This window comes from Mobula birostris, chromosome 19, assembly GCF_030028105.1.
Source record: "Mobula birostris isolate sMobBir1 chromosome 19, sMobBir1.hap1, whole genome shotgun sequence".
In the NCBI taxonomy this organism is placed as follows: domain Eukaryota; kingdom Metazoa; phylum Chordata; class Chondrichthyes; order Myliobatiformes; family Myliobatidae; genus Mobula; species Mobula birostris.
The window spans coordinates 18,616,437-18,643,211 of NC_092388.1; the positions used below are offsets into that span (position 1 = coordinate 18,616,437).

Genomic DNA, 26,775 nt, shown 5'->3' on the forward strand with positions numbered 1-26,775 from the left:
CAGATGATAGAAAGATAGGTGGAGGGGTAGTGCTGAGGAAGCAATGCAATTGTGGCAGGACTTAAACCATTGGGAGAACGGGCAAAAATGTGGCAGATGGAATAGTGTTGGGAAATGTGTGATAATGCATTTTTGGTAAAAGGAAAAATAGTTCCACTATTATCTAAATGAGGAGAAGGGTCAAACATCAGAGGTGCAGAGGGAAGACCCCCAGAGGGTTAATTTACAGGTTGAGTGTGTGGTAAAGGCAAATGCAATATTGGCATTTATTTCATGGGGAATAGAATATAGAGGAGATAATGCTAAGCCTTTATAAGACACTAGTCAGACCACACGGAGTATTGTCAACAGTATTGGGCCCCATATCTCAGAAAAGACGTGTTGTCATTGGAGTCTAGAGGAGGTTCATGAGGATGATTCTGGGAATGAAGGGGTTAACACAAGAGGAGCATTTGACAGCTTCGGGTGGGGTAGGTTTGACGGCAGAATCATGCTGAAGATGCAGAGAATGATGTGCTGCATGCAGAGACTCATGGGGGGTAGGGAAGGATAAGAGGAACTCTCCCCGTTAAGGCAGCGGGAAGATGCGGTGAGGGTAGATGCTTGGGAAATGCAGAAGATGCAGCTGAGGGTAACATCAGTGGTGGAGGAAGGGAAACCCTGTTCCTGGAAGAAGAAACCGAGAAGAAGGAATGGCATCTTACAAGAGATAGGGTGGGAAATGGTATTGCCTAAATAGTTGTGGTTGTCGGTAGATTTATTATGGCTATCGGTACCCAGTTTGTGGATTCAGCACCTGGAGAATCTCTTGTGTTTATTATTGTTAAGGTAGCCACTTCAGTGAAATGGAAATACAAACATTGAACATTCCAGTAATCAAGTAAATATTCACATTTCTTTTTAGATTAGGATCCTTGAATCAGTTTTAGACAATCTAGATGTTTCACATGAAGGTAAGCTGCTATATAATACTAACACCTAGAAGTTTAAAACCATCATCAATGGGCCAGATCTTACTGGCACAATTCCCCACTGGAAATTGTATTCTGGTGTCCTGTGCATCTGTACATACCCTATCTGGATGCAAGGACACCAACTCAGCAGTCATCCACATGTAGAGTCCAGTGGCAAAGCTTCAAGTGCAGTAGGTGAGTTTTATTTAAAATCATACCATTGACAACTTCTGACATACAGCAAAGCCCCATCCACACTTCAAAATAAAAATACTATAGATACTGGCTGGAAAAGGATGAAAATAATTTGAAGTTTTAACAAATAATGTGCATTAACAATGTAGAAATTATGCAAAAGCAGTAAGAGACAGTAAATGCAAAGTACTTATTTAATATCTTTATTGCATCCCATATGCTTACCACATAACACTTCCCAAAGTTAATGAGGTTTGGATCCAGATTCAAGTATATCTGGTGCAGAATCAAATGAAACATTCCTCACAATTCTAGCAAAACTAGGTTCTGCTGCTTGTTTTCATGGCAGTCTAGTCCAATAGCAAAGAGGCCTAACCTACTTTCAACATCAGTAAGCCTCAGTCTTCTGCATTTGATCACTGATGACCACCTTGTATTGCAGTTACAATGACTAAAAGCTGGTATTTGCAAACAGAACATCTGGCAATTACTACAAATAAAGCTTCCACTGTTTTAAACATTTCAGCTGAAGCTTGAATTTAAATATTCTGATTGCTCAGGGTAATTACAAAGCATAAAGGACTTTGGAAAAGACTGAAGATTACCAGAATAATGTTGTATCAACGAATATCATGGATATTTAGTTGAATTCACCATAGTCAATATTCATCAGAAGAACGTGGGGAATTTAGACCCTTCAATGAAAATTATATATTTAATATTTCTGTGTCAATAAAGTATAACAACATTATTTTTACCTTAACCTGCACAAAATCAAAAATATTAAGGGTGAGATAGAATGATCCCCATAGAATAGTTCCAAGATAACAGCAACTCTGACGTCTTTTACATGTCCTCTCATAAACGTGGAAGAAACATGTAGCCACATTCTATCTCTTGTCAGGATAGGTTCTGCAATCCAAAAATCGTGCAATCAACTGCTCTTAAAGTGAAAAATACTTTTTCAGCTTCAGTGTAATTCTATCAAATGTGAAATAAAGGCAAAATGTGAAAAACAAAGACAATATAAAACTCATTATGTACATGTAAAAATAAAAAACATTTAAAACAATAAATGACATGTTTCCCCTGTACATTAAACACTATAAGAAAATGTTAGACTTTTAAACGTGAAATATCAATGGTAAGGTGTAATCGTGTTACTTGTAAGCTAGAAAGTGCATCAGACTGTTCCAGCCTGATTGTTTTAACACCAATCATAATTATTTTAAGATACAGGAGATCTTTAGTCTCATTAAATCTATGCTGACTTTCAGAGCCATACCATTAATTCTATTCCTTCTCTTCCCCCCGCCGCCCCCAAGAACTATGACATTTCACAGCCGCTAACCAAATTCACACAAACAGCATCAAAGTATAGGATTGAATCTGAATTCCTGGAGCTATGAGTCAGCAACAATACCTGCTATGTTAGTATGTTATCCATTATTTAGCGAAAAAAACTTACATTCCTTCATTCTTGTCCAGAATTTACTCTATGGACATTTAAAAGTGTTTGCAATTATTAAAGCAGCAATTCTGCCCCCATAATCTATTATTCTAACTCCTGCTTCCCTTTCTATTTGTTGACCACTTTGATTTTAATGTATCACTGCTTTGCTCTTTCTTCCCCAATATTTCAATTATTGGGACAGGCTAGCCCTATCACGTTCCCTTGTCACTTCATTAGTACCCAATCTTTCAAATTACCAAGGCAAAACATTTCAGAGGCGAAGAGATAAGCTTTACTACATGCAAAACAGTGCAAGTAGCCTCACCCCTGCAAACTCTGGGCCATAACGCAACAATTCAAAAGGCAAGTTATCTTTGTTAAATATATCAGGATCTGGATTTCAAATCAGACTAAAAAAAACTTCTTTTATCACATTTCCAGCAAACTTGCCAGTTACATAAGGCTTTAGAGTAGAATAATTTGAAGTTAGGGTCACTGGCACCCTACATCTTTATAATCGTCCTTGATTACGCTCTGCGACAAGCTACCAAAGATCATGACAAGCTTGGTTTTACCATGAAACCAGGACGAACCAAAAGGGTCAGACCAGTTACACTCACAGATCTCAATTTTGCAGACGACATAGTCCTGCTCTCTGACCAGATGGAGGAAGCACAGCAGCTACTGACAAAAGTGGAAATTGAGTGCAATAAAGTTGGACTTCACCTAAACGCTAAAAAGACAGAGTACATGGAGTTTAACTGCGACGAAGGTACTCTCAAGACCATAAAGAATGATACTATTAAGAAAGTCTTTGACTACAAGTCCCTCAGGTCAAGAATGATGAGTTCGGAGAAGGACACAAAGATACGGAAGGCGCTGGCGTGGAGGGCTATGAGCGACATGAAGGAAATCTGGAAGTCAAACCTGACCAGAGGGCTTAAAAAGAGGATTTTCATAGCAGTCATAGGGTCCATCCTCAAATACGGATGCGAGACGTGGACACTCACCAAGACTATGTGAAAGTCTCTAGATGGTTGCTATACACGAATGCTCCGGATGGCTCTTGACGTGTGTTGGCAACAGCACATGACGAACGTCAAGTTCTATGACGACCTACTGATGCCAACCACTAAAATCGAGGCGAGAAGACTGCAACTAGCAGGGCACTGTCTACGCCACCCCGAGCTACCTGCCAGCCTGGTCATCATATGGGAGCCCAAGCACGGGAGGATGAACCCTGGGCGCCCTCCCAAGACTATGGTCAACACGCTCCTAGAAGACAGCGGCGCGGCTAATGTAGATGAACTGAACACACTGATGAGGGAGAGGGAGAAGTGGAGAGTCCGTCATCGTGCCCGACGCCAGCCCCCTAGGCCTGAGTTGACGTAGTAGTAGTAGACACATTCAAAACAGTGGAGGCTAGTTTAATGAACGTTAATCTGAGGAACTGCTTTTCAGATGGAAATTAGACTCTGAAATTCTATTAATTAGCCACATTTGTCTCATTAGAGACTATCTTTATTCTAACTTCATTTTAAACTCAGCAACAACCAAATACAAAGTTTAATTAACTCATTTTCAAAGCTTTCTTTGCAGTCATACAGTGGGGCAAGTGAATCTGTTCTAAATGACTTAATTTCAATGGTGATGCTTTTGTTTAAAACGAAGTCCACAATAACCACATGTTCCAACTTTTGTTTCTTTATCCTAAAAAACACAAAAAGGTTATTCTAGCTTTCAGATGCACAAAAGTATTATAAACTATTACTCACTAAATATAAAGTAGTATTCACTTTGCATTCATACAGAACTTTCAGTCAAAATCACCCTTCCTTATCAAACCTAAGTGATAATCAATTTTATTTTTTGATTAATATTGAATATAATTTTATAAAGAAAATTTGTAAAAATTATCAATATAAATTACCTTAGAGAATATACTAATGAAAATTGGTTTTAAAAGGCATACTGCTCATGTTTTGAAAAATCTGTACAATGTAAGTATAGTATGGCTGCCGCATATAACTTATGCTTTCACAATTATGTTGTATGCAGGCAAGTCAATATTTTTCATTTGCTTAAGTCCATACACAGCATCAAGTAAATTTATGACCAATTGCTACTTTTTGAAATACGCCTCATGCAAGTTGTTATGGTAAAATAAACACTTACCAAGTTTATGTACACCTTAGGATGCCCACGAGCTCCACCACCGCCATCACACGAAACCACTCTGTCTGTTACTTCAGTTATTGGTTCCTCGGCAACTAAGTCAATAGCAAAATTTTCATTTACCTACCAAAATATAATTGGAAAGCAAAGGAATTGGGATTTAACTTTGATTGTAATGAATGTTATACCTAGCAGAATATACGTGTTTTGCAAGATATGCACTTGGATTTGCTCTGGTACCATTTATTAAGAATTTACATAAGTATCTCAATAACAGCCAATGTGACCAGGGCAAGTAATGATGCGTGCCCTTAACTAGACTAAAGAATTGCTACATGAGCCATTCTAGGAGAAGATAAACCAGGAAAAGTTGGCGGCACGATGGCAGCGCGCGCGGCCACTTCGGTGGTGACATCTGTTATCTGTCAAGTAGGGGACCATGCACAATTCTGATCTGATGGAGACAGACGTGAGAGTGCGGAGGAACATCTGGAAAACTTCTGAAATGGACGCTTCGCTGCCGCTGCTACTGTGTGGTAACCGGAATCTCCAGAGCAGAAGGCCCCGAAATCCTCGGCTTTGCGTGTTTCAGTGGCCGGGGTGAGGTCAAAGGCGCTCGGCAGAGGATGGCGTATTGGAGAGGCTGGTGGGAAGCTCGAAGTTTTTGGACGGATGGACTCAGTGTCGGCTGTGGTCGGCTGCTTCCAAGGCATCGTAAAGTTGACGGTGCCTGGAGGTTTATGGCAGGGAGTTTCTCCCTTTTGCTGCCTGCTATCGGGGACTCGGGAGTCGATCAACTCGGGGAGTTTTTTTTTGTAATATAATTTTTATTGAATTTTCAAAAAGAATACATGAAAAAATAGAATCTACCCTCCCCCCCCCCCCCATATATAGTCCTACCTAAAAAGAAAGAAAGAAAAAAGAAAAAGAACCGCCTGGGTATTGGAAGGTTTCCACATGCTCCATGGGATTCAAAATAAATTTGGTATAATTATTCATTACTTTCCCCAAGTGACCAAAGTCTTTATCGGAGCACTTAAATATGCCATCCTATCTTTTGTAAATAAGGGCGCCAAATATTCAAAAATGTTACATATTTGTCTCTTAAATTATAAGTAATTTTTTCGAGTGGAATAGAACTAGCCATTTCATTATTCCAACGATCCATACTTAAATATGAATCAGATTTCCAAGTAACTGCTATAGTCTTCTTAGCTACTGCCAATGCAATTTTTATAAATTCTTTCTGATATTTATTCAATTTAAGTTTCGGTTTTATCCCTTCAATATCACCTAATAGAAATAATACAGGATTATGTGGAAGTTAAGTTCCAGTAATTTGTTCCAATAAGATTCTTAAATTTATCCAAAAGGGTTGAATTTTAAAACAAGACCAAGTAGAATGTAAAAAAGTACCAATTTCTTGATTACACCGAAAACATTTATCAGATAGATTTGAATTTAATCTATTTATTTTTTGCGGTGTAATATATAATTGGTGTAAAAAATTATATTGTACTAATCTAAGTCGAACATTTATTGTATTTGTCATACTGTCAAGACAAAGTCTTGACCAATTTATTTCATCAATATTAACATTCAGATCTGTTTCCCATTTTTGCTTTGACTTATGGGCTCCTTGTTTAATTGTCTGTTCTTGAATCAAATTATACATACAAGAAATAAATTTTTTAATTTTCCCTTTTTGTATTAAAATTTCAATTTCATTAGGTTTTGGCAAAAACATTGTTTGACCCAGATTACCCTTTAAGTAAGCCCTTAATTGAAAGTAACAAAAGAAAGTATTATTAGATATTTTATATTTATCCTTTAATTGTTCAAATGACATCAATATACCTCGTTCAAAACAATCTCCTATAAATTTAATCCCTTTTTGGTACCAATTATATAAAAGTTAATTGTCCATTGTAAAAGGAATAAGTCTGTTTTGGAACAAAGGTCTCCTTGCTAATAGAGATTTCTGTGTTTCATTATCAACATTTATCTTATTCCATAGATCAATCAAATGTGTTAATATAGGAGATTCTTTCTTTTCCCGTATCAATTTAGATTCCCATTTATATATAAAATCTTCAGGTCTATTTTCTCCTATCTTGTCTAGTTCTATTTTAATCCATGCTGGGTTTCGATCATCGAAGAAAGATGCAATAAATCTAAGTTGATTTGCTTTATAATAGTTTTTAAAGTTTGGAAGTTGTAACCCTCCTAACCCAAATTTACATGTCAATTTTTCCAATGATATTCTTGACATTTTACCTTTCCAAAGAAATTTTCTCACACATCTATTTAACTCTTGAAAAAATTTCTGTGGCAATTGTATTGGTAATGTTTGAAACAAATACTGTAATCTAGGAAATATATTCATTTTTACAACATTGACTCTACCTACTAATGTTATTGGTAATATCATCCATTTGTCAAGATCTTCTTGAATTTTTTTCAATAGTGGTAAATAATTAAATTTATATAAATTCTTTACATCATTATCAAGTCTTATACCTAAATACTTTATACCATTTACCGGCCATCTAAATTGGGTTACTAATCGACATTGACTATAGTCTCCTTTAGTAAAAGGTAAAATTTCACTTTTGTCCCAATTTATTTTGTAACCTGATACCTTCCCATATTCATCCAATCTAGAAGATAATTTATGTAACGAATGTTGTGGGTTTGTTAAATAGATCAAAACATCATCGGCAAAAAGATTAATTTTATATTCCTCCTGATTAACTCCAAAACCCATAATATCTGGATCAATTCTAATTAGTTCTGCTAATGGCTCCATCGCCAATACAAATAAAGCAGGTGATAGTGGACAACCTTGTCTAGTTGACCTTTTTAACTGGAATGGTGTTGAAATTTGAGAGTTTGTCACTACTTTAGCTTTAGGGTTAGAATTTAAAGTTTTAATCCAATTTATAAAAGATGTTCCTAACCCATATTTTTCTAGTACTTTAAATAAAAAATCCCATTCTAATCTATCAAATGCTTTTTCTACATCCAAAGCTACTACTATACTCTTCTCATCCCTTTTTTGTGCCAAATGAATTATACTGAGTAGCCGGGTTACATTATCTGCCAATTGTCTATTTTTAATAAATCCTGTTTGATCCATATGTATTAATTTTGGTAAATATTTAGATAATCTATTCGATAAAATTTTTGCTATTATTTTATAATCCGTATTCAATAAAGAAATAGGCCTGTATGATGCTGGTTTCATAGGATCTCTGTCTTTTTTTGGCAATACTATTACAATCGCTGTTGAAAAAGATTCTGGAAGTTTATGTATTTTTTCTGCTTGACGTATTAGTTCCATAAAAAGAGGAAATAATAAATCTTTAAATTTTTTATAAAATTCAGGTGGAAAACCATCTTCTCCTGGAGATTTATTACTTTGGAGTGATCCTAAATCTTCTTCAACTTCTTTTAATGTAAAAGGCATATCTAATCCCTTCTGTTCTTCCAAATTCAATTTTGGAAGAGAAACTTGTGATAAAAACCTTTCTATCTCATTAACATCATTTTGGGATTCTGATTGATATAATTCAGAATAGAAATTTTTAAAGGTTTCATTTATTTCAAGAGGTTTATGAGATATTTTATTTGCCCTTGTTCTAATTGCATTTATTGTTTTGGAAGCTTGTTCTGTTTTCAACTGCCAGGCAAGAATTTTATGTGCTCTCTCACCTAACTCATAATACCTTTGTTTAGTTCTTATAATTGCTTTTTCCGTTCTATATGTCTGAAGCGTATTATATTGTAACTTCTTATTGACAAGTTGTTTTCGTTTTTCTTCTGACATATATCTTTGAGATTCTTTTTCTATTTTTGTAATCTCTTTTTCCAATTGATCTAGTTCTGCCATATATTCTTTCTTAATTTTAGACGTATAACTTATTATCTGGCCCCTAAGATATGCTTTCATCGCATCCCATAATATAAATTTATCATCCACTGAATGAAAATTTGTATCCAAAGAAAATTGAATCTGTTTTTTCATAAAATCACAAAAATCTTGACGTTTTAATAATGTTGAATTAAATCTCCATCTATAAGCCACTTCTTCCTTATCAGCCATTATTATTGTCATTAATAAAGGGGAATGATCTGATAATATTCTTGCTTTATATTCCATATTTTTCACTCTGTGTTGAATATGCATTGATAATAGAAACAAATCTATCCTTGAGAAAGTTTTATGTCTATGGGAGTAGAACGAATAGTCTCTTTCTTTAGGATTGATTCTTCTCCATATATCGATCAGATTTAAATCCTTCATCAATGATAAAGTTAAATTTACTACCTTCGATTTTATAACAGCCTTGGTTGATCTATCTAAGACTGGGTCTAAGCAAAAATTAAAGTCTCCTCCAATTAATATTTTTTCATGCGCATCCGCCAAATTCAGAAAAGCTTCTTGTATGAATTTTGCATCATTTTTGTTTGGTGCATTCTTAAAAGTCCATAGTTCAGAAAAAAGTTGACAATGTATAATAACATATCTTCCCGCAGAATCAGTTATTACATTTTGTATTCTAACTGGTAACGTTTTATTGATCGAAATTGCTACTCCCCTCGCTTTTGAATTAAATGAAGCCGCAACAACACTACCCACCCAATCTCTCTTTAGTTTCTGATGTTCTGTTTCCGTTAGGTGCGTTTCCTGTAAAAAAGCTAAATCTATCTTCATTTTTTTAATATGTGTTAAGATTCTTTTTCTTTTCACTGGTCCATTAAGCCCGTTAACATTAAAACTCAAAAAATTCAATAAATTAGTCATTATTCTTAACAAAGTTACTCCAATCTAAAACATTATTTATCTTCTCAACTCTCATAGTTCCTTAGGGAATCTCTTTAAACTTCACCATGTTGCTATGTGTCTCCCTCCTAACCTTCCAGGCAGAAAGAAAAAAGAAGATAGAAAAAAAACAAAAAAAGAAAAAAACAAAATACCCCCCCACTAATGTTGTGAATGAAAAGATACACAACACTACCCCCCTCCATTTTACGGGTCGTGGCAAAAGCCACGCTTGCACACATGACTAGCGTAGCAATCGATCAGTGCTTCTTCCAGCTCCCCCGCAACAAAAAAAAACATTATACATATATATAGACAAAATTAGTATTACTATTCCCAACTAATATTCCTCTAGTTTTAACCTTTCTTACCCCCCTCGTATAATTAATAATATATTTATACATTCATCCAGCTTCAAAAATCCAACAAGTCCATTCTTTAACCCAATCTTCATCTTCAATCTATCTCGCTGTCCTGGGTTTGTTCTTGTATCTGGTGAATATTCAGAGAATCTCACACAAACTGCTCTGCTTTCTGGTAGTCATCAAAAAATCTTTTTTCTCCACCAGGCAAAAAAATCTTCAAGGTTGCAGGATAACACAGTGTAAATTGATAACCATGATCCCATAGGGTTTTTTTTACTGGATTAAATTTCTTCCTTCTCTTCAAAAGTTCGTAACTTATATCAGGGTAGAAAAAAACTTTGTTCCCTTTAATTATCAATGGCCCTTTTCTATCTTTGGCAGCTCGAGCAGCTGCCTGTAGAATCCTTTCCTTGTCTTGAAATCTTAAGAATTTTATTAAAATCGATCGTGGATATTGGTCATCTTTTGGTTTTGGTCTTAAAGCTCTATGTGCCCGCTCAATTTCAATTGGTCGAACCTCCTCTTCCATTTACAAAACATCCGGGATCCACCTTTGAAAAAATTCTATTGGTTTATCTCCCTCCGTACCTTCTTTAAGACCAACAATTTTAATATTATTACGTCTACTAAAATTTTCCAACATGTCCACTTTCTCCAAGTCGGTTTCTTTCCGAATTCCAGACAAGCAGATCATTTTCTGTTTTTTCCACTCTATCATTCATATGCCCCATTGCTCTTTCCATCTTCTGAAGCTTCTTATCCATTTTGTCCTGTCTTGCCATAACTTTATCATAGCACATCTTCGTATCTCTAAGCTCTTCTCTTACTTTTCTTAATTCAGCTGTTAATTGCAATATAGCCTCTCTCATGTCTCTATCATCTCCTTTAATTCCAATTGCTTCCAATTCTTCCTCCTCTTCTTCATCTGTGTTCTCTGCAGAATCCAATTCTGACTCTGAGTCATTTTCAATTGCAGTGACTGTCGGTTCTTGTAGTTTGCGTTGTGTCGATTTGCGCATGCACTCTTCTTTGCGCATGCGCATTTCCGGTGTCTTCTTCGAAGAAGCCGTTACCACCGCCATTGCTCCCTGTTCTACCGAAGGAGATCCAACCTGAGTCCGAGGCTCCATCTTTGCAGTAGGCCCTTTTTTCTTCCCGTCTCGCGGCTGCTTCGCAACAGCAGACTTCTTTTGTTGCTGTTTAGGAGGCATATCGTAAAGTAGTCTTACAAAGTTTATAAGTAGTTTTCAGAAAATATTTACTAACTTTGTTTTGTTTAAACGGTACTTTACTGATTTGTTGCGGGAGAGCTGGATTTACACATCTCAATCCCACGTCATCACGTGACGCCCCCCCCCCCAGGGACTTTTGAGACTTTATTTACCGTGCCCATGGTTTGTTCGTCATCAAGTATTGCTTTGCACTGCTGTAACTATATGTTATAATTATGTGGTTCTGTCAGTGTTAGTCTTTGGTTTGTCCTGTTTTCTGTGATATCACTCCGGAGAAACATTGTATCATTTCTTAACGCATGTATGCATTTCTAAATGATAATAAAACAGGACTGAGTGTTCTCATAATCTAAATAGATCTAAAAAGTAATTTGCTAAATTTAATTTTGGGTCAAAACAGGCATAGAAATAAAGAAAAGATGGGTGGGCAGGGGAAGAAGAAAACACCATGGAATGAAATATATACAAATAAGAACAAATGAACAAAAAAACAATATTTTGTTTTGCACATCTCAAATGATAAAAATAGAACTTATGAAATAAAGACAGCAAATGCTGGAACCATTCAGCTCAAGCAGAATCTGTAGAGAGAGAAACACTGAATAAAACGACAGAAGTTTAAATAAATATTAAAATTGCATAAAGAGCTGACAAATAGAACCAAAGTCAGGAGATACCAGGACAGTTGAACACTAATCTTGTTTTAGATTTTGAACTTTAAAATAAAACTTGTTTAGTATTAAGGTTGATTTACCATGTAAAATTAGTACTATTTTACATATTTTAGTGCATGAACTGAAATAAGCGAGTGGATAGTCCCCTGACCTCCCAGTGCAGTCACAATATGCAAAAACTTACTTCTTTTTGTCGACCAACAAACCTGATTCTTCTATAATCATCCTCATCATAAACCTGAAGCAAACAAGAAAAAAACTGCGTGTTATGAATACTTAGTGCCAATTCCATTGATGCCAATCATAAATACCATACAATCCCAACAAGGGTATTTGATCACATTAATTTCTTAGAATGAGAACTGCAACTTTAACTGAAATACAGCGTTTTTTAAAAATTTGTACTATGTATAAAAGTAGATGTATTGAAAGTAGGTTTTGAATCTCACGCAGAAAAAATGCTGGACAAACTTGACAGGAACATCAGCATCTGTGGAGAATACGTTAACCTTAAGATGTTCATCAAGAAATGGTGTGCTTGATGAAATGGCAGGATCTGTACCATCAATAGAATATAATGACAGAAAACCCAATTAAAACTCACCTTTCAGTCATAATTCAAGCAAACACTGCAAAGGACCCAGTTCCTCAACGCAAACACTGGAGTACTTGTACCAAGCTTTATCATCAAGCAACAGCCCGGCCAGCAATCGTGCTCAGTGTCATAGCCTTTATTCAATGTCCCAGTCTTCTGTGTATGTCCTGCCCCTCTAGCAGGACAGACCAAACAAGGGTGATGTTATGGAATAGAGGTTAACACTGGCCGGCCGGTGGTATAGACCACCCGCATCGGACTTCAAGTTAAGGGGTCCCGGACTCAAATCTGGCCGGCTTCTAGCACACTTTCCATTCATCATAAAAACAGATAAAAATACTAAAGAAATTGCAAGCTTGCGACCTTATGTGCCACAAGGTGCAAAAAGGAACAACACACAACTGGTAGCTTATAGGGCCAAGTAATCCAATGTAATGATTGGACAACGTGAAGTCTCACCTCAGGCCAAACAAAAGCAAAGGAAACATGCGCCTGGCTTTCCTCAATTAATGGATCACTATTCTTCTAACAGAACTTCAATATCGATCACAAGAATGGCTTAGCAGCACCACAACTTTCTGAGTAGGTCAAGTCCTGAAGGAAGTAGCAGCCCGAATACAGATACATGTACGTGGTTGGTGGTGAGGGGAAACTTCTTCATCAGAGGGTCGTGAGAGCGTGGAATGAGCTGCCAGCACAACTGGTGCATGCCGGCTTGATTTCAACTTTTAAGTGAAGTTTAGATGGGTACATGTATGGTGGGGGTATGGAGGGTGGTGGTTCCTATGCAGGTCAGTGGGAGTAGTCAATGGTTCACACAGACTAGGTATGCTGGAGCCTATTTCTATGACTCCACAACCCAATAGTTGGGAAATGATCACGTTTTCACACTTCTCTGATCATGTGCTGGACAGGCACCAGTCCATTATTGTGTTAGGGGGGACACTGAGGAAAATGTTCTGTCTTTACACCAAGGAACTTGCATTTGTGTGTTGTGGCAGTACAACTGAACTGAAATAGGACAGATGCAAAACAAGAGTAGCTAAATTGTGCTCCGTTATAATCTGTAGTCATAAAACATGGAAACATCTTTGCCTTATCAAGTAATCAAACAGCCGTTTACACTAATCCAACACAATTACCATTTTATTTGTCCTGCGCTTCTACAGACCTGCACAAACGAAGAGCAATTTATAGTGGCCAATTAATAGTCAGGTATGTGACTCAACCTACCACTACCAATCAACCAGGGGACCAAACCTTACTCAATGACATAACCGCGGAGGTGGATGCCAGGAGCTTCACTACAAACATCTAAACAAGTACCAACTTACTAATCCTGCAAAAAACTTTGCGCAATCAATGAAAGCAGAACATTCCAAATAGGGCTAAGATATCCCTACAGTCGATTGATCGAATAACATCTTTGCAGTTCTGACATATCCAGTAATGAACGGTGTACAGTGAAACAGCTAACAGAAATGGTCCCTTGATCGTCCCCATCCTAAATGATGTTCCCAGAAGTAGTATGAGGAGGTTTGGTTTGTCACCTAAAACACTCGAAAACTTGTACAGGTGTACCATGGAAAACATTCTGACCGGATGCATCACTGTCTGGTATGGGGGGGGGGGGGGGGGGAGGGGGGAGGGGTGCTAATGTGCAGGATTGAAAGAAGCTACACAAAGTTGTAAAATTAGTCAGCGCCATCTTAGATACTAGCCTCTGTAGTATCCAAGACAACTTCAAGGAGCAGTGCCTATGAAAGGTGGCATCCTTTATTAAGGAACCCCTCACCCAAGACATGCCCTCTTCTCATTTTTATCGTCAGGAAGGAGGTACAGATGCCTGAAGGTACACACACAGCGATTCAGGAAGAGCTTCTTCCCCTCTGCCGTCCAATTCCTAAATGGACATTGTACCCATGAACACTATTTCACTTATATTATTTATGTTTTTGCACTATTTTTAATTTATTTAATATATATATACAGTGGCATGCAAAAGTTTGGGTACCCCTGGTCAAAATTTCTGTTACTGTGAATAGCTAAGCGAGTAAAAGATGAACTGATTTCCAAAAGGCATAAAGTTAAAGATGACACATTTCTCTAATATTTTAAGCAAGAAAACTTTCTATTCAAAAGTTCTACTCAAAAGGTTCAAAGGAACATCTAAACATTCCTGAACTGATGAAGTTAGACTAGAACCTTTTGGCCGCAATGAGCAAAGGTATGTTTGGAGAAAAAAAGCATGCAGAATTTCATGAAAAGAACCGCTTTCCAACTGTTAAGCACAGGGGTGGATCGACCATGCTTTGGGCTTGTGTTGCAGCCAGTGGCACGGGGAACATTTACTGGTAGAGAGAAGAATGAATTCAATTAAATACCAGCAAATTCTGGAAGCAAACAGCACACCATCCGTAAAATTTGAAGATGAAAAGAGGATGGCTTCTACAACAGGATAATGATCCTAAACACACTTCAAAATCCACAATGGACTACCTCAAGAGGTGCAAGCTGAAGGTTTTGCCATGGTCCTCACTGTCCCCTGACCTAAACATCATCGAGAATCTGTGGATAGACCTCAAAAGAGCAGTGCATGCAAGACGGCCAAAGAATCTCACAGAACTTCTTCTTTTGCAAGGAAGAATGTGCAAAAATCCCCCAAACAAGAATTGAAAGACTCTTAGCTGGCTACAAAAAGCGTTTACAAGCTGCGATACTTGCCAAAGGAGGTGTTACTAAGTACTGCCATGCAGGGTGCCCAATCTTTTGCTTCGGGCCCTTTTCCTTTTTTGTTATTTTGAAGCTGTAAAAGATGGGAATAAAAACGTTTTCTTGCTTAAAATATTAAAGAAATGAGTCATCTTTAACTTTATGCCTTTTGGAAATCAGCTCATCTTTTAATCGCCTAGCTATTCACAGTAACAGAAATTTTGACCGGGGTGCCCAAACTTTTGCACGCCACTGTACATACTTGAAAGTAATTGATTTACTTTTTTTATATTATCATGTATTGCATTGTACTGCTGCCGCTAATTTAACAAATTTCACGACATATGCCGGTAATATTAAACCTGATTCTGAAGTACAAAACATCCCTGAAGTTGGTGCAACTGTGTCCAGTTAGGCAGAGTCAAGGCCCTGTCGCCTCCTCCAGAGTTCTGCATCATCACGGGTATACACTGCCACGGCAAAGCCTAAAGGCCCCAAGTAAAATCCCAGATGCAATGCTGAAGGCTTGCTTTTAGCCCAGTTGTTCTAAAAATGCTGAACACTTGCATAGCTATTACTTATCCTCAAGAAGCAGTACCACTAATATTCCATTAATCAGCTTCCTCTCTTGAATCAACAGAGATGAAAAGTAAGTGACAGGTTCTGAACCTGTACTTACAGCTCCTCCCTCACCATCATTCATGGCTTCAAACAGTCATTCCAGGTGAGAAGACACTTCACCTGCGAGTCTGTTGGCGTCATTTATTAAAACCAGTGCTCCCAGCGGAGTCTCATTTACATCGGTGAGATCCAATGCAGGTGGGGCACCAATTTACTGAGCACCATTGCAGAGTCCCCAGGTGGCCACCCATATCAATTTGACTACACACCACGATTCTGAAAGAGTTAGCAGAAGAGATTGTGGAGGCACTAGTAATGATCTTTCAAGAATCAATAGATGGTTCCAGAGGACTGGAAAATTACAAATGTCACTCCACTCTTCAAGAAGGGAGGGAGGCAGAAGAATGGAAATTATAGGCCAGTAGCCTGACCTCAGTGCCTGGGAAGATGTTGGAGTTGATTGTTAAGAATGTGGCTCCAGGATATTTGGAGGTGCGTGATAAAATAGGCCAAAGACAGCATGGTTTCCTCTAGGGAAAATCCTGCTTGACAAATCTGTTGGAATTCTTTAAGGAAATAACAAGCAGGACAGTCAAAGGAGAATTGGTGGATGTTGTATACTTGGATTTTCAGAAGACCTTAGACAAGGTGTTGCACATGAGGCTGCTTAGCAAGATAAGACCCCATGGTATTAAAGGAAAGATACTAGCATGGATAGAGCATAGGCTGATTGGCAGGAAGCAAAGAGTGGGAACAAAGGGAGTCTTTTCTTATTGGTTGCTGATGACTGGCAATGTTCTACAAGGATCTGTATTGGGACTACATCTTCTTATGTTGTATGTCAATGATTAGGATGACAAAATTGATGGTTTCTGGGGCCAAGTTTGTGGACCATATGAAGGTAGGTGCAGGGGCAAATAATGTTAAGAAAACAGGGAGGCTGCAGAAGCACTTAGACAGAGTAGGAGAACGGGCAAAGAAGTGGCAGATGGAATATAGTGTCGGGAAGTGTATCGTCCTGCACTTTGGTAATAGAAATAAAAAGGTACACTGTTTTCTAAAAGGGGAGAAAATTTAAAAATCCAAGGTGCAAAGGGACTTGGGAGTCCTCATGCAGGTTAAGTTGCAGGTTGAGCTGGTGGTGAGGAAGACAAAAGCAATGTTAGCATTCATTTCAAGAGGACTAGAATATAAAAGCAAGGAGATAATTTTGAGACTTTATAAGGCACTGGTGAGGCCTCACTTGGAGTATTGTGAGCAGTTCTGGGGCCCTTATCTAAGCAAGGACGTGCTGACATTGGAGAGGGTTCACAGGAGGTTCATGAAAATGGTTCCATGAAATGAGGAGCATTTGCTGCCTCTGGGCCAGTACCCGCCGGAATTTATAAGAATGATGGGTACAATGTCATTGAAACCTATCAAATGCCTAGAATAGATGAGAAGAGGATGTTTCCTTTTCTCGCAACCCCACACCTTCTCCAGGTCTCTCCATTTACACCCCCTTGGCCATCAAACTCCGCAATGTACGCCGTTTCCCGGTCGTACCCTCACCCCGTCCCCACCTCTCAACAGCTTCACCCATACCCAGTACCTGTACTTTCCCCGCTGCCCCCCTCAGCCCACCTGTCCGGTGTGTGTGACTCGCTCCGCTGTCTGCAAGACGGCGGCCGGGGTGCTGCTGACCAGCCTCGCACCCGCACCCGGGCTGCCGGTGAGCAGCCTTGTGCCCACACGCAGAACCGCCGAGGAACAGACCCGGCGACCCACCACGGCCGCCATGTTGAATCGGTCACCTTCAGGGAAGCGGGCGGCGACCTGTGCTCCGCCGGGTCCTACTACACGGCTCAGGCTGTCCAATCAAATTTTGAGCATAGTACGCACAAACACTTTGAATTCAAACGGAGCATAATTTAGCTGCTCCAAATTATGACGAACCTGAGTTTAATCTTTCAAAAAGCAGGATATTTCATAAATAAAGCATTGAAGAATTAGTCTTGACTATTTATTTCAAATGGAAGCGCGACTTTTTGACAACACGAACAAAATAGCAACTCTGAAATTTGTATACCAAGTGACAGTAACATTTATCAATATTCTCTTGATATCTAGAAATGTTTCAAAACACTTAGAAGTAATTTTGTTTCTTAATGACTAGATTTTAACGCGTCCTCCTTTGAGTCTCTATTACAACTGAACGTATTACGGTTTTATTTCCAACATAGTTTCCATTCGATCATGAAATGTGAAGGACTGAACCATGAGCATGTAACATTACGGTCCTAAGGACCCAGCAGAGCTCGTCGCAAGGAGCCCGGAAGCAATGGTTGGTCTTTTCCCGACATCCATCCGAGGGGCGACTGACTGAGCAGACGCGGCCCGCGGTGTGAGAGGATCGGATCGGGGCCGGGGTCAGGGTCAGGTCGGTGAGAGCGGTTACTGGCGGTTCCGTGATGGCCCAATGTTCCGATGGGGCCCGCGGCGGTTCGGTTCGATTCGAGTTCTGTTTGTAGCCTGGGCCGGCTCGGTTCTGCTTGGAGTCTGGCAATTGGGACCCAGGCCCCGGGCGGTTCGTATTGTGGGCCGGAGTGGATCGGGGCAGGGGGACGACTCAGATTACCAGTGGGAGTTTAGGCTGCAGTGTAGGGGTGTAGGTGGATTTAGGTTTTTAAAAGACAGCAGGGAAAGATTAAGCCCTAGTTTGAGGGTAGGGCTCGGAAGATTCGAGTGAGATTGCTGTGTGTGGTGGGTGGAACTGGTATTTCGGGCATTTGATGTTACCAGAATATGTAAATCAAAAGACAGAAAATGCATTAAGAACTTATAGACTAGGCAGCGCCCTTGGTCAACACCCCTTATGGGAATCAGAATCAGGTTTATTATCACCGGCGTGTGACGTGAAATTTGTAAACTTAGCAGCAGCAGCAGTTCAATGCAATACATAATCTAGAAGAAAAAAAATAAACAAATCAATTATAGTATACATATATTAAATATATTTTTTAAAACGTGCAAAAACAGAAATATTGTATATTAAAAAAGTGAATTAGTGTCCAAGGGTTCAATGTCCACTTAGGAATCGGATGGCAGAGGGGAAGAAGCTGTTCCTGAATCGCTGAGTGTGTGCTTTCAGGCTTCTGTATCTCCTACCTGATGGTGAGAAAAAGGACATGCCCTGGCTGCTGGGGGTCCTTAATAATGGACACTGTCTTTCTGAGACGCTGCTCCCTGAAGATGGCCCGGGTACTTTGTAGGCTAGTACCCAAGATGGAGCTGACTAAATTTACAACTCTCTGCAGCTTCTTTCAGTCCTGTGCAGTAGCCTTCCGTACCAGACAGTGATGCAGCCTGTCAGAATGCTCTCCATGGTACAACTATAAAAGTTCTTGAATGTATTTGTTGACATGCCAAAACTCTTCAAGTTCCTGATGAAGTACAGCCACTGTCTTGCCTTCTTTATAACTACATCGATATGTTGGGATCAGGGTAGATCCTCAGAGATCTTGACACCCAGGAACTTGAAACTGCTCACTCTCTCCACTTCTGATCCCTCTAAGAGGATTGATATGTGTTCCTTCGTCTTACCCTTCCTGAAGTCCACAATCAGTTCTTTCGTCTTACTGACATTGAGTACCAGGTTGTTGCTGTGGCACCATTCCACTAGTTGGCATATCTCACTCCTGTACACCCTCTCGTCACCACCTGAGATTCTACCAACAATGGTTGTATCATCATCAAAATTATAGACGGTATTTGAGCTATTCCTAGCCATACAGTCATGTGTTTGGAAAGCAGTGGATTTAACATATACCCCTGAGGTGCGCCAGTGTTGATCGTCAGTGAGGAGGCTATGTTATCACCAATCCACACAGATTGTGGTCTTCTGGTTAGGAAGTTGAGGATCCAATTACAGAGGGAGGTACAGAGGCCCAGGTTCTGCAACTTCTCAATCAGGATTGTGGGAATGATGGTATTAAATGCTGAGCTATAGTTGATGAACAGCATCCTGACGTAGGTGCTTGCATTGTCCAGGTGGTCTAAAGCCATGTGGAGAACCATTGACATTGCGTCTGCCGTTGACCTATTGTGGCGATAGGCAAATTGCAATGGGTCCAGGTCCTTGCTGAGGCAGGAGTTCAGTCTAGTCATAACCAACCTCTCAAAGAATTTCATCACTCTCGATGTGAGTGCTACCGGGCGATAGTCGTTAAGACAGCCCACATTGTTTTTCTTAGGCACTGGTATAATTGTTGCCTTTTTGAAGCAAGTGGGAACTTCTGCCCATAGCAGTGAGAGGTTGAAAATGTCCTTAACTACACTAGTTGGTTGGCCCAGGTTTTCAGAGCCTTACCATGTACTCCATCGGGACCTTCTGCCTTGAGAGGGATCACTCTCTTTAAAGACAGCCTAACATCGGCCTCTGAGACGGAGATCACAGGGTCATCAGGTGCAGCAGGGATCTTCACAGCTCTAGTTGTGTTCTCCCTTTCAAACCGTGCATATAAGGCGTTGAGTTCATCTGGTAACAAAGCATCGCTGCCATTCATGCGATTGGGTTTCGCTTTGTAGGAGGTAGTGTCTTGCAAACCGTGCCAGAGTTGTCGTGTATCCCATGTCACCTCCAACCTCATTCAAAATTGTCTCTTTGAGACAACATCCAGCATTTTCTGGCTTTGTAGGTGCTGTAAATTTAGATGGTTTTAGTTCTACTTCCTGGAACCTATGTTGGAAATGCTATATTTGAACGAGATATTAATCTGCCAGGAATAAATCATGGTCTTGGGTAGACCGTGATTGCCTACGTCATGCCACACAGTACATATTGAACGATTAATCTGACCTTGCATTAAATCAACATTTAAGAGTGTCAGTCAATTTTTTCATTAACTTGCCTTTGGGATGAAGCCATCGCTAGTCAAATCTGTAGTTAGCACCTCTGGGCTATCCTGAGAAGGTGGTTGTGGGCCCAGTATATTGATATAAATAGTTTGGTGGACTTGAGTTGGAATCAGTTATGTCACCGTGAGGCCTGCCGGTAATGTTCCATCATGCCTACACCAACAACCAACCTGATTATTCTCCCCACATTTCCATCAACACTCTTGAGATTTTACCAGTCTCCTGTGTACCTGGGGCAATAGAGGCGAACAAACACAAGTAACTGCAGACTGACGCAGAGTTTGGTCCTTAAACATGAGTTAATTTTACCCATCCCTCCCTTCCCCTCCCCACACACACCTTTGTTGCTCTACCTGCTGAGTTCCTCCAACAGATTGTTTATTGCACCAAGTATCTAACCCTCGTGATTTTGGGACTGTGAGGAATGCGTGTGCTCATGGGGAGAATGTATAAATTTTACACATGCTTTACCTGCTGTTAGGATTGCACCCAGGTTTCTGGAGCAGTGAGATGCCTGCTTTACTAACTTGCTACTGCGATATATAAAAAAATACAGCTGGAAATCTTAAATACACTCATTAGATAGTTGTTATAACAATTGGAACAGTTTATATTTCTAAAAAAACAAATCACAGAGTTGGAAGCCCAGCCAGTATATCAGTGTATGTGGAAAGAGAAACAGTTTACGTTTCAGATTGAAGGCCTTTCAGCAGAACCAGGTAAATTTAATTTAATTGAGATAATGCGGAATCTGCCCTTCCAGCCCTTTGAGCCACGCCACCCAGCAATCCCCCTATTTAATGCTGGCCTAATCACAGGACAATTTACGATGACCAATTAACCTACAACTGGTACGTCCTTGGACTGTGGGAGGAAACCGGAGCACCCAGAAGAAACCCACGCGGTCATGGGGAGAACGTACAAACCCCTTACCAGCAGTGGCAGGAATTGAACCTGGGTCGCCTGTACTGTAAAGCGTTGTGCTAACCACTACGTAACCATGCTGCCCCACTGTAATGTTAAAATTTCTGATCATCTGTTAAAGTTAATAATTAGTGTTGGACAGTTCATTTGTCATTTCTTTCAATGTGTCAGTGAAAATTGATTTAAATAGTAAAATAGTTTATTATTGTCAAACAAATCGAGGTACAGTGGAAACACTTTATTTTGCCTGCCATCCATACAGATAATTTTATTACAACAGATCACTGGGGTAGTTCAAGGGAAGATTAACAATGCAGAATAACGCATTACACAGAAGTCCTGTGCAGGCAGACAGTAAGATGCAGGGCAATACTGAGGTAAATTCTAAGGTCAAGTGTCCATCTTATCATACTAGCTGACTAATAATATTCACAAATTTGTCCTCATCACTCTGGTCCATTTGGATCCTGATAGAAGTAAGTCCATAGCATTGTTCAGGGTTCAAGATTGTTTAAGGTCATTTCCAGTTCACAAGCAGAAAGGAGAACGTCGTGGTTAGCACAACATTTTACAGAACCAGCAACCCGAGTACAACTTCCACTGCTGTCTGAGGAGTTTGTATGTTCTCCCCGTGACCGCGTGGATTTCCTCTGGGTGCTCTGGTTTCCTCCCACAGTCCAAAGACGTATCGGTTTGCAGGTTAATTGGTCATTGTAAATTATCTGTGATTAGACTGGTGTTAAATTGGGGGTTGCTGGGCAGTGCAGCTCGAAGGGCTGGAAGGGCCTATTCTGTGCTGTATCTCAATAAAAAGAATTGTTACTCCAAATCCGATGCAGCAAAAAAACCACAATAATAAAAAATCCATAATAAATATAAATACATAAGATAGCTTATATAGATTGATGACAGATAACCAGATAATTAATGACAGTAACCAATTCAAACATGAGAATGTATCACAATTAGACTTACGCTATTGCCCAAAATCCGTACCAATGGGCTTCTAGTGCTGACCTTTGGATGGCAGTAAGAAACTGGACAGGAAAACAAACAGCTGGAGGAACTCAGTGGGTTGAGCAGTCATTGTCGAGGGAAAGGAATTGTTAACATTTTGACATTTGCATCAAAAGATAACCAACTTCCTAATATTGTAAGTAATGGAAAAATAAAAAGGTGTGCATTTAATGAATTACTTTGAGGTAACATACATCAAAGTTGCTGGTGAACGCAGCAGGCCAGACAGCATCTCTAGGAAGAGGTACGGTCGACGTTTCAGGCTGAGACCCTTCGTCAGGACTAACTGAAGGAAGAGCTAGTAAGAGATTTGAAAGTGGGAGGGGGAGGGGGAGACCCAAAATGATAGGAGAAGACAGGAGGGGGAGGGATGGATCCAAGAGCTGGACAGGTGATTGGCAAAGGAGATATGAGAGGATCATGGGACAGGAGGTCCGGACAGAAGGACAAAGGGAAAGCCAGAGGATGGGCAAGGGGTATAGTCAGAGGGACAGAGGGAGAAAAAGGAGAGAGAGAGAGAAAGAATGTGTGTATAAAAATAAGTAACAGATGGGGTACGAGGGGGAGGTGGGGCATTAGCGGAAGTTAGAGAAGTCAATGTTTATGCCATCAGGTTGGAGGCTACCCAGAGGGAATATAAGGTGTTGTTCCTCCAACCTGAGTGTGGCTTCATCTTTACAGTAGAGGAGGCCGTGGATAAACATGTCAGAATGGGAATGGGATGTGGAATTAAAATGTGTGGCCACTGGGAGATCCTGCTTTCTCTGGCGGACAGAGCGTAGGTGTTCAGTAAAGCGGTCTCCCAGTCTGCGTCTTCTATGTTGGCGAGCCGATATAGTGCCCCATCCATTATTTATTTATATATACACATTCTTTCTCTCTCTCTCTCTCTCTCTCTCCTTTTTCTCCCTCTGTCCCTCTGACTATACCCCTTGACCATCCTCTGGGTTCCCCCCCTTGTCTTTCTCCCCAGACCTCCTGTCCCATGATCCTTTCATATCCTCTTTGCCAATCATCTGTCCAGCTCTTGGCTCCATCCCTCCCCCTCCTGTCTTCTCCTATCATTTTGGATCTCCCCCTCCCCCTCCCACTTTCAAATCTCTTACTAGCTCTTCTTTCAGTTAGTCCTGACGAAGGGTCTCACCCGGAAACGTCGACTGTACCTCTTCCTAGAGATGCTGCCTGGCCTGCTGCGTTCACCAGCAACTTTGATGTGTGTTGCTTGAATTTTCAGCATCTGCAGAATTCCTGTTGTTTACTTTGAGGTGTAGTGTTTGCTATGTAAGCAGATGTAAAACCTTTAAATAGATTTGATTCATTTCAACCTCATTCATTTGTATTAATGTCAGAAGATCACAAGGAGAAAATTAATTTCCATTATTGCTCTATACTAAATCATGTATTTTCCATTACAGATGCCAACAAAATGGCTTTACTTGTCAAGAATCTTTTCCAAGTGGTCAACAAGCCTTTTTTGCAATGGAGTAGGTGCTCAGTGCTTTGGACGTCAGTCAGCGCTGTGATGCAGAAGCATTTGATTATTCCTGCTGCAATGAAGCCCATGGTTTGGCCAGATCAATACAAAGCAATGATACCGATGGCCATGCCGTTTCTTGAACCACATCAGCTGCACGGCATACAGAGCTGTGCTGGAATGAAAACGAAGACTGCTCTGAAGAAGCGCTGCAAGGACTGCTTCTTTGTGCGTCGACGGGGTCGCTTGTACGTGTATTGCAAGACTCATCCTCGGCACAAACAAAGGCAAGGTTAACCTGGAGACAAAGTCCAATGGTTAATAAACTGCAAATCAGAACTTAAACATGTATTAAATAATTCTGTAATTTTATTAATGCTCACCAGTTTTGAACAATATTTTGTGAAAATCAAAACTTTGTTGTACATTTTAGTTTGCATTGTTGTTAGGAAGAATTAAGTTTGAATTATATGTAAAAGTGTTGAGCGGCTCAAATATAGTCAATGAAACATAATTATTTTATACAAAGTAAGTGACTTGCATTGAAATTTTCATTATCTGACAGTACCCCAAAGGTGTTGCTGGAGCAAATAAAATGCTTTTGAAGATGGTCACTAACGAACTTGCAAAAGAAAGCACTTTTGCATGCTGGAAGTTTCTAAAATCTCCAAAACTTTTACCAAGCTTTGCACTGATCATTTTTTATTTTTATTCAAATTATTTTCACATGTACATCAAAATATAAAGTGAAATATGTCATTTGCATTAACAACCAATACAACCTCAGGATGTGCTGGGGGGCAGCCAGCAAGTGTCATACATTCTGACATGAACATCGCATGCCCGCAATGTTCAGAACACCCAGAACACAACATGCAACAAAACAATAACAGCAAAACACCCTTCCTCCTTCCCATCTCCACAAAAGGAAAATTCTCCAACCACAGGATGGGCCTCCGGTCTACAGGATTTGGCCATCACTTATTGATTTTTCAGGATCTGAGCAATGCCACCAGGGTTCAAAGTAAATTTAATATTAAAGTACATATATGTCATCATTTGCAACCCTGAGATTTGTTTTCTTGCGGGCATACTCAATAAACCCAGTAACCATATTAGAATCAATGAAAGATTGCACACGACAGGGTGGACAGCCAGTGTGCAAAAGTCAACAAACTGCAAATACAAAATAAATAATCAACATTGAGAACATGAGATAATGAGTCAATAGATTGTAGGAACAGTTCAGTGACGGGACAAGTGAAGTTACCCTTTCTGATTCAAGAGCCTCACAGTTGAGGGGTAGTAGTTCTTGAACCCAGCTGTGTAGGTCCTGAGGCTCCTATTCTTCCTGGTATCAGCAGCGAGAGGACAGCATACGCTGGGTGGTCTGATGATGGATGCTTTCCTGCGCCAGTGCTCCGTGTAGATGTGCTTAGTGGTGGGGAGAGCTGTATACACTACTTTTTGTAGGATTCTGTGTTAAAGGACATTGGTGTTTTCATGCCAGGTGGTGATGCAGCCAGTCAATATACTCTCCACCTCTTCCCATTCTGACATGTCTATCCACGGCCTCCTCTACTGTAAAGATGAAGCCACACTCAGGTTGGAGGAACAACATCTTCTATCCTGTCTGGGTAGCCCCAACCTGATGGCATGAACATTGACTTCTCAAACTTCCGCTAATGCCCCACCTCCTCCTCGTACCCCATCCGTTATTTATATACACACACATTCTTTTTCTCCCTCTGTCCCCCTCACTATACCCCTTGCCCATCCTCTGGGTTCCTCCCCCCGCCTTTTCTTTCTCCCTAAGCCTCGTGTCCCATGATCCTCTCATATCCCTTTTGCCAATCAACTGTCCAGCTCTCGGCTCCATCCCTCTCCTTCTCCCTCCCACTTTCAAATCTCTTACTAGCTCTTCTTTCAGTTAGTCCTGACGAAGAGTCTCGGCCCGAAACGTCGACTGCACCTCTTCCTAAAGATGCTACATTCACCAGCAACTTTTATGTGTGTTACTTATCTATAGAAGTTTGTCAAAGTTTTAGATGTCATGCTGAATCTTCACAAGTTTCTATGGAAGTAGGGGAGCTGCCATGCTTTCATTGTAATTGCAGTTACGTACTGGCCCTGGAAAGGCTCTCCCAAGTAATAACACTAAGGAATATAAAGTTGCTGACCATCTCCACCTGTGATCCCCTGATGAGGACCGGCTCATGGACTTCCAATTTCCTCCCCCTGAAGTTAATAATCAGCTCCTTGGTCTTGCAGACTTCGAGTGAGAGGTGACTGGTGAGGCAGATTTTCAATTTCCCTCTGTAACCAGCATTTATTACCTTTCTTGTAAACTCCCTCCTAGTGTTATTGGATGGGGAGTTGAACCAGATGAACATGACAATATATTTATAAATCAAAGTAACATGGCTGAGAGAAACCTGCAACCAGAACTGTGCTTGCACACCTCCTGTCCTTGTCCTTACCGAAAGAGGTCACAAGTTTGTGTAGCCTAGGTGAGTAATCACAGTGCTATTTGAAGATGATGCACAGTACAGACACTATCAGTGAGGGATTCAAAATTCAGAATGATTGTATCCGGGGCAGTGTTGAGCTGTTTGAGTTGATGGACCTGGACTCTGGGGTAAATATAGAGTGTTTTATTATGTT

General features: G+C 40.0%; 1 protein-coding gene across 1 annotated transcript; it reads right to left on the reverse strand.

Annotated features, from left to right (window-relative positions):
• Positions 1-4,082: 4,082 nt before the first annotated feature.
• Positions 4,083-17,623, reverse strand: ndufs6 (NADH:ubiquinone oxidoreductase subunit S6). Its single transcript, XM_072283024.1, has 4 exons — positions 17,424-17,623; positions 12,057-12,110; positions 4,777-4,899; positions 4,083-4,311 (listed from the first exon to the last, which is right to left on the reverse strand). The coding sequence occupies exons 1-4, from the start codon at positions 17,577-17,579 to the stop codon at positions 4,243-4,245; spliced, it is 402 nt and encodes a 133-aa protein (XP_072139125.1). The 5' UTR covers positions 17,580-17,623; the 3' UTR covers positions 4,083-4,242.
• Between the last annotated feature and the right edge of the window lie 9,152 nt (positions 17,624-26,775).

What these genes read in the sequence shown, in the direction of transcription:
- ndufs6 (XM_072283024.1), bottom strand. Translation starts at nt 17,579, where the DNA reads ATGGCGGCCGTGGTGGGTCGCCGGGTCTGTTCCTCGGCGGTTCTGCGT. An exon ending in GAGTCACACACACCGGACAG is followed by an intron (nt 12,111 to 17,423) that starts GTGGGCTGAGGG and finishes TGTTTGCTTCAG; the next exon opens with GTTTATGATGAGGATGATTA. An exon ending in CTAAGGTGTACATAAACTTG is followed by an intron (nt 4,312 to 4,776) that starts GTAAGTGTTTAT and finishes TGTGTTTTTTAG; the next exon opens with GATAAAGAAACAAAAGTTGG.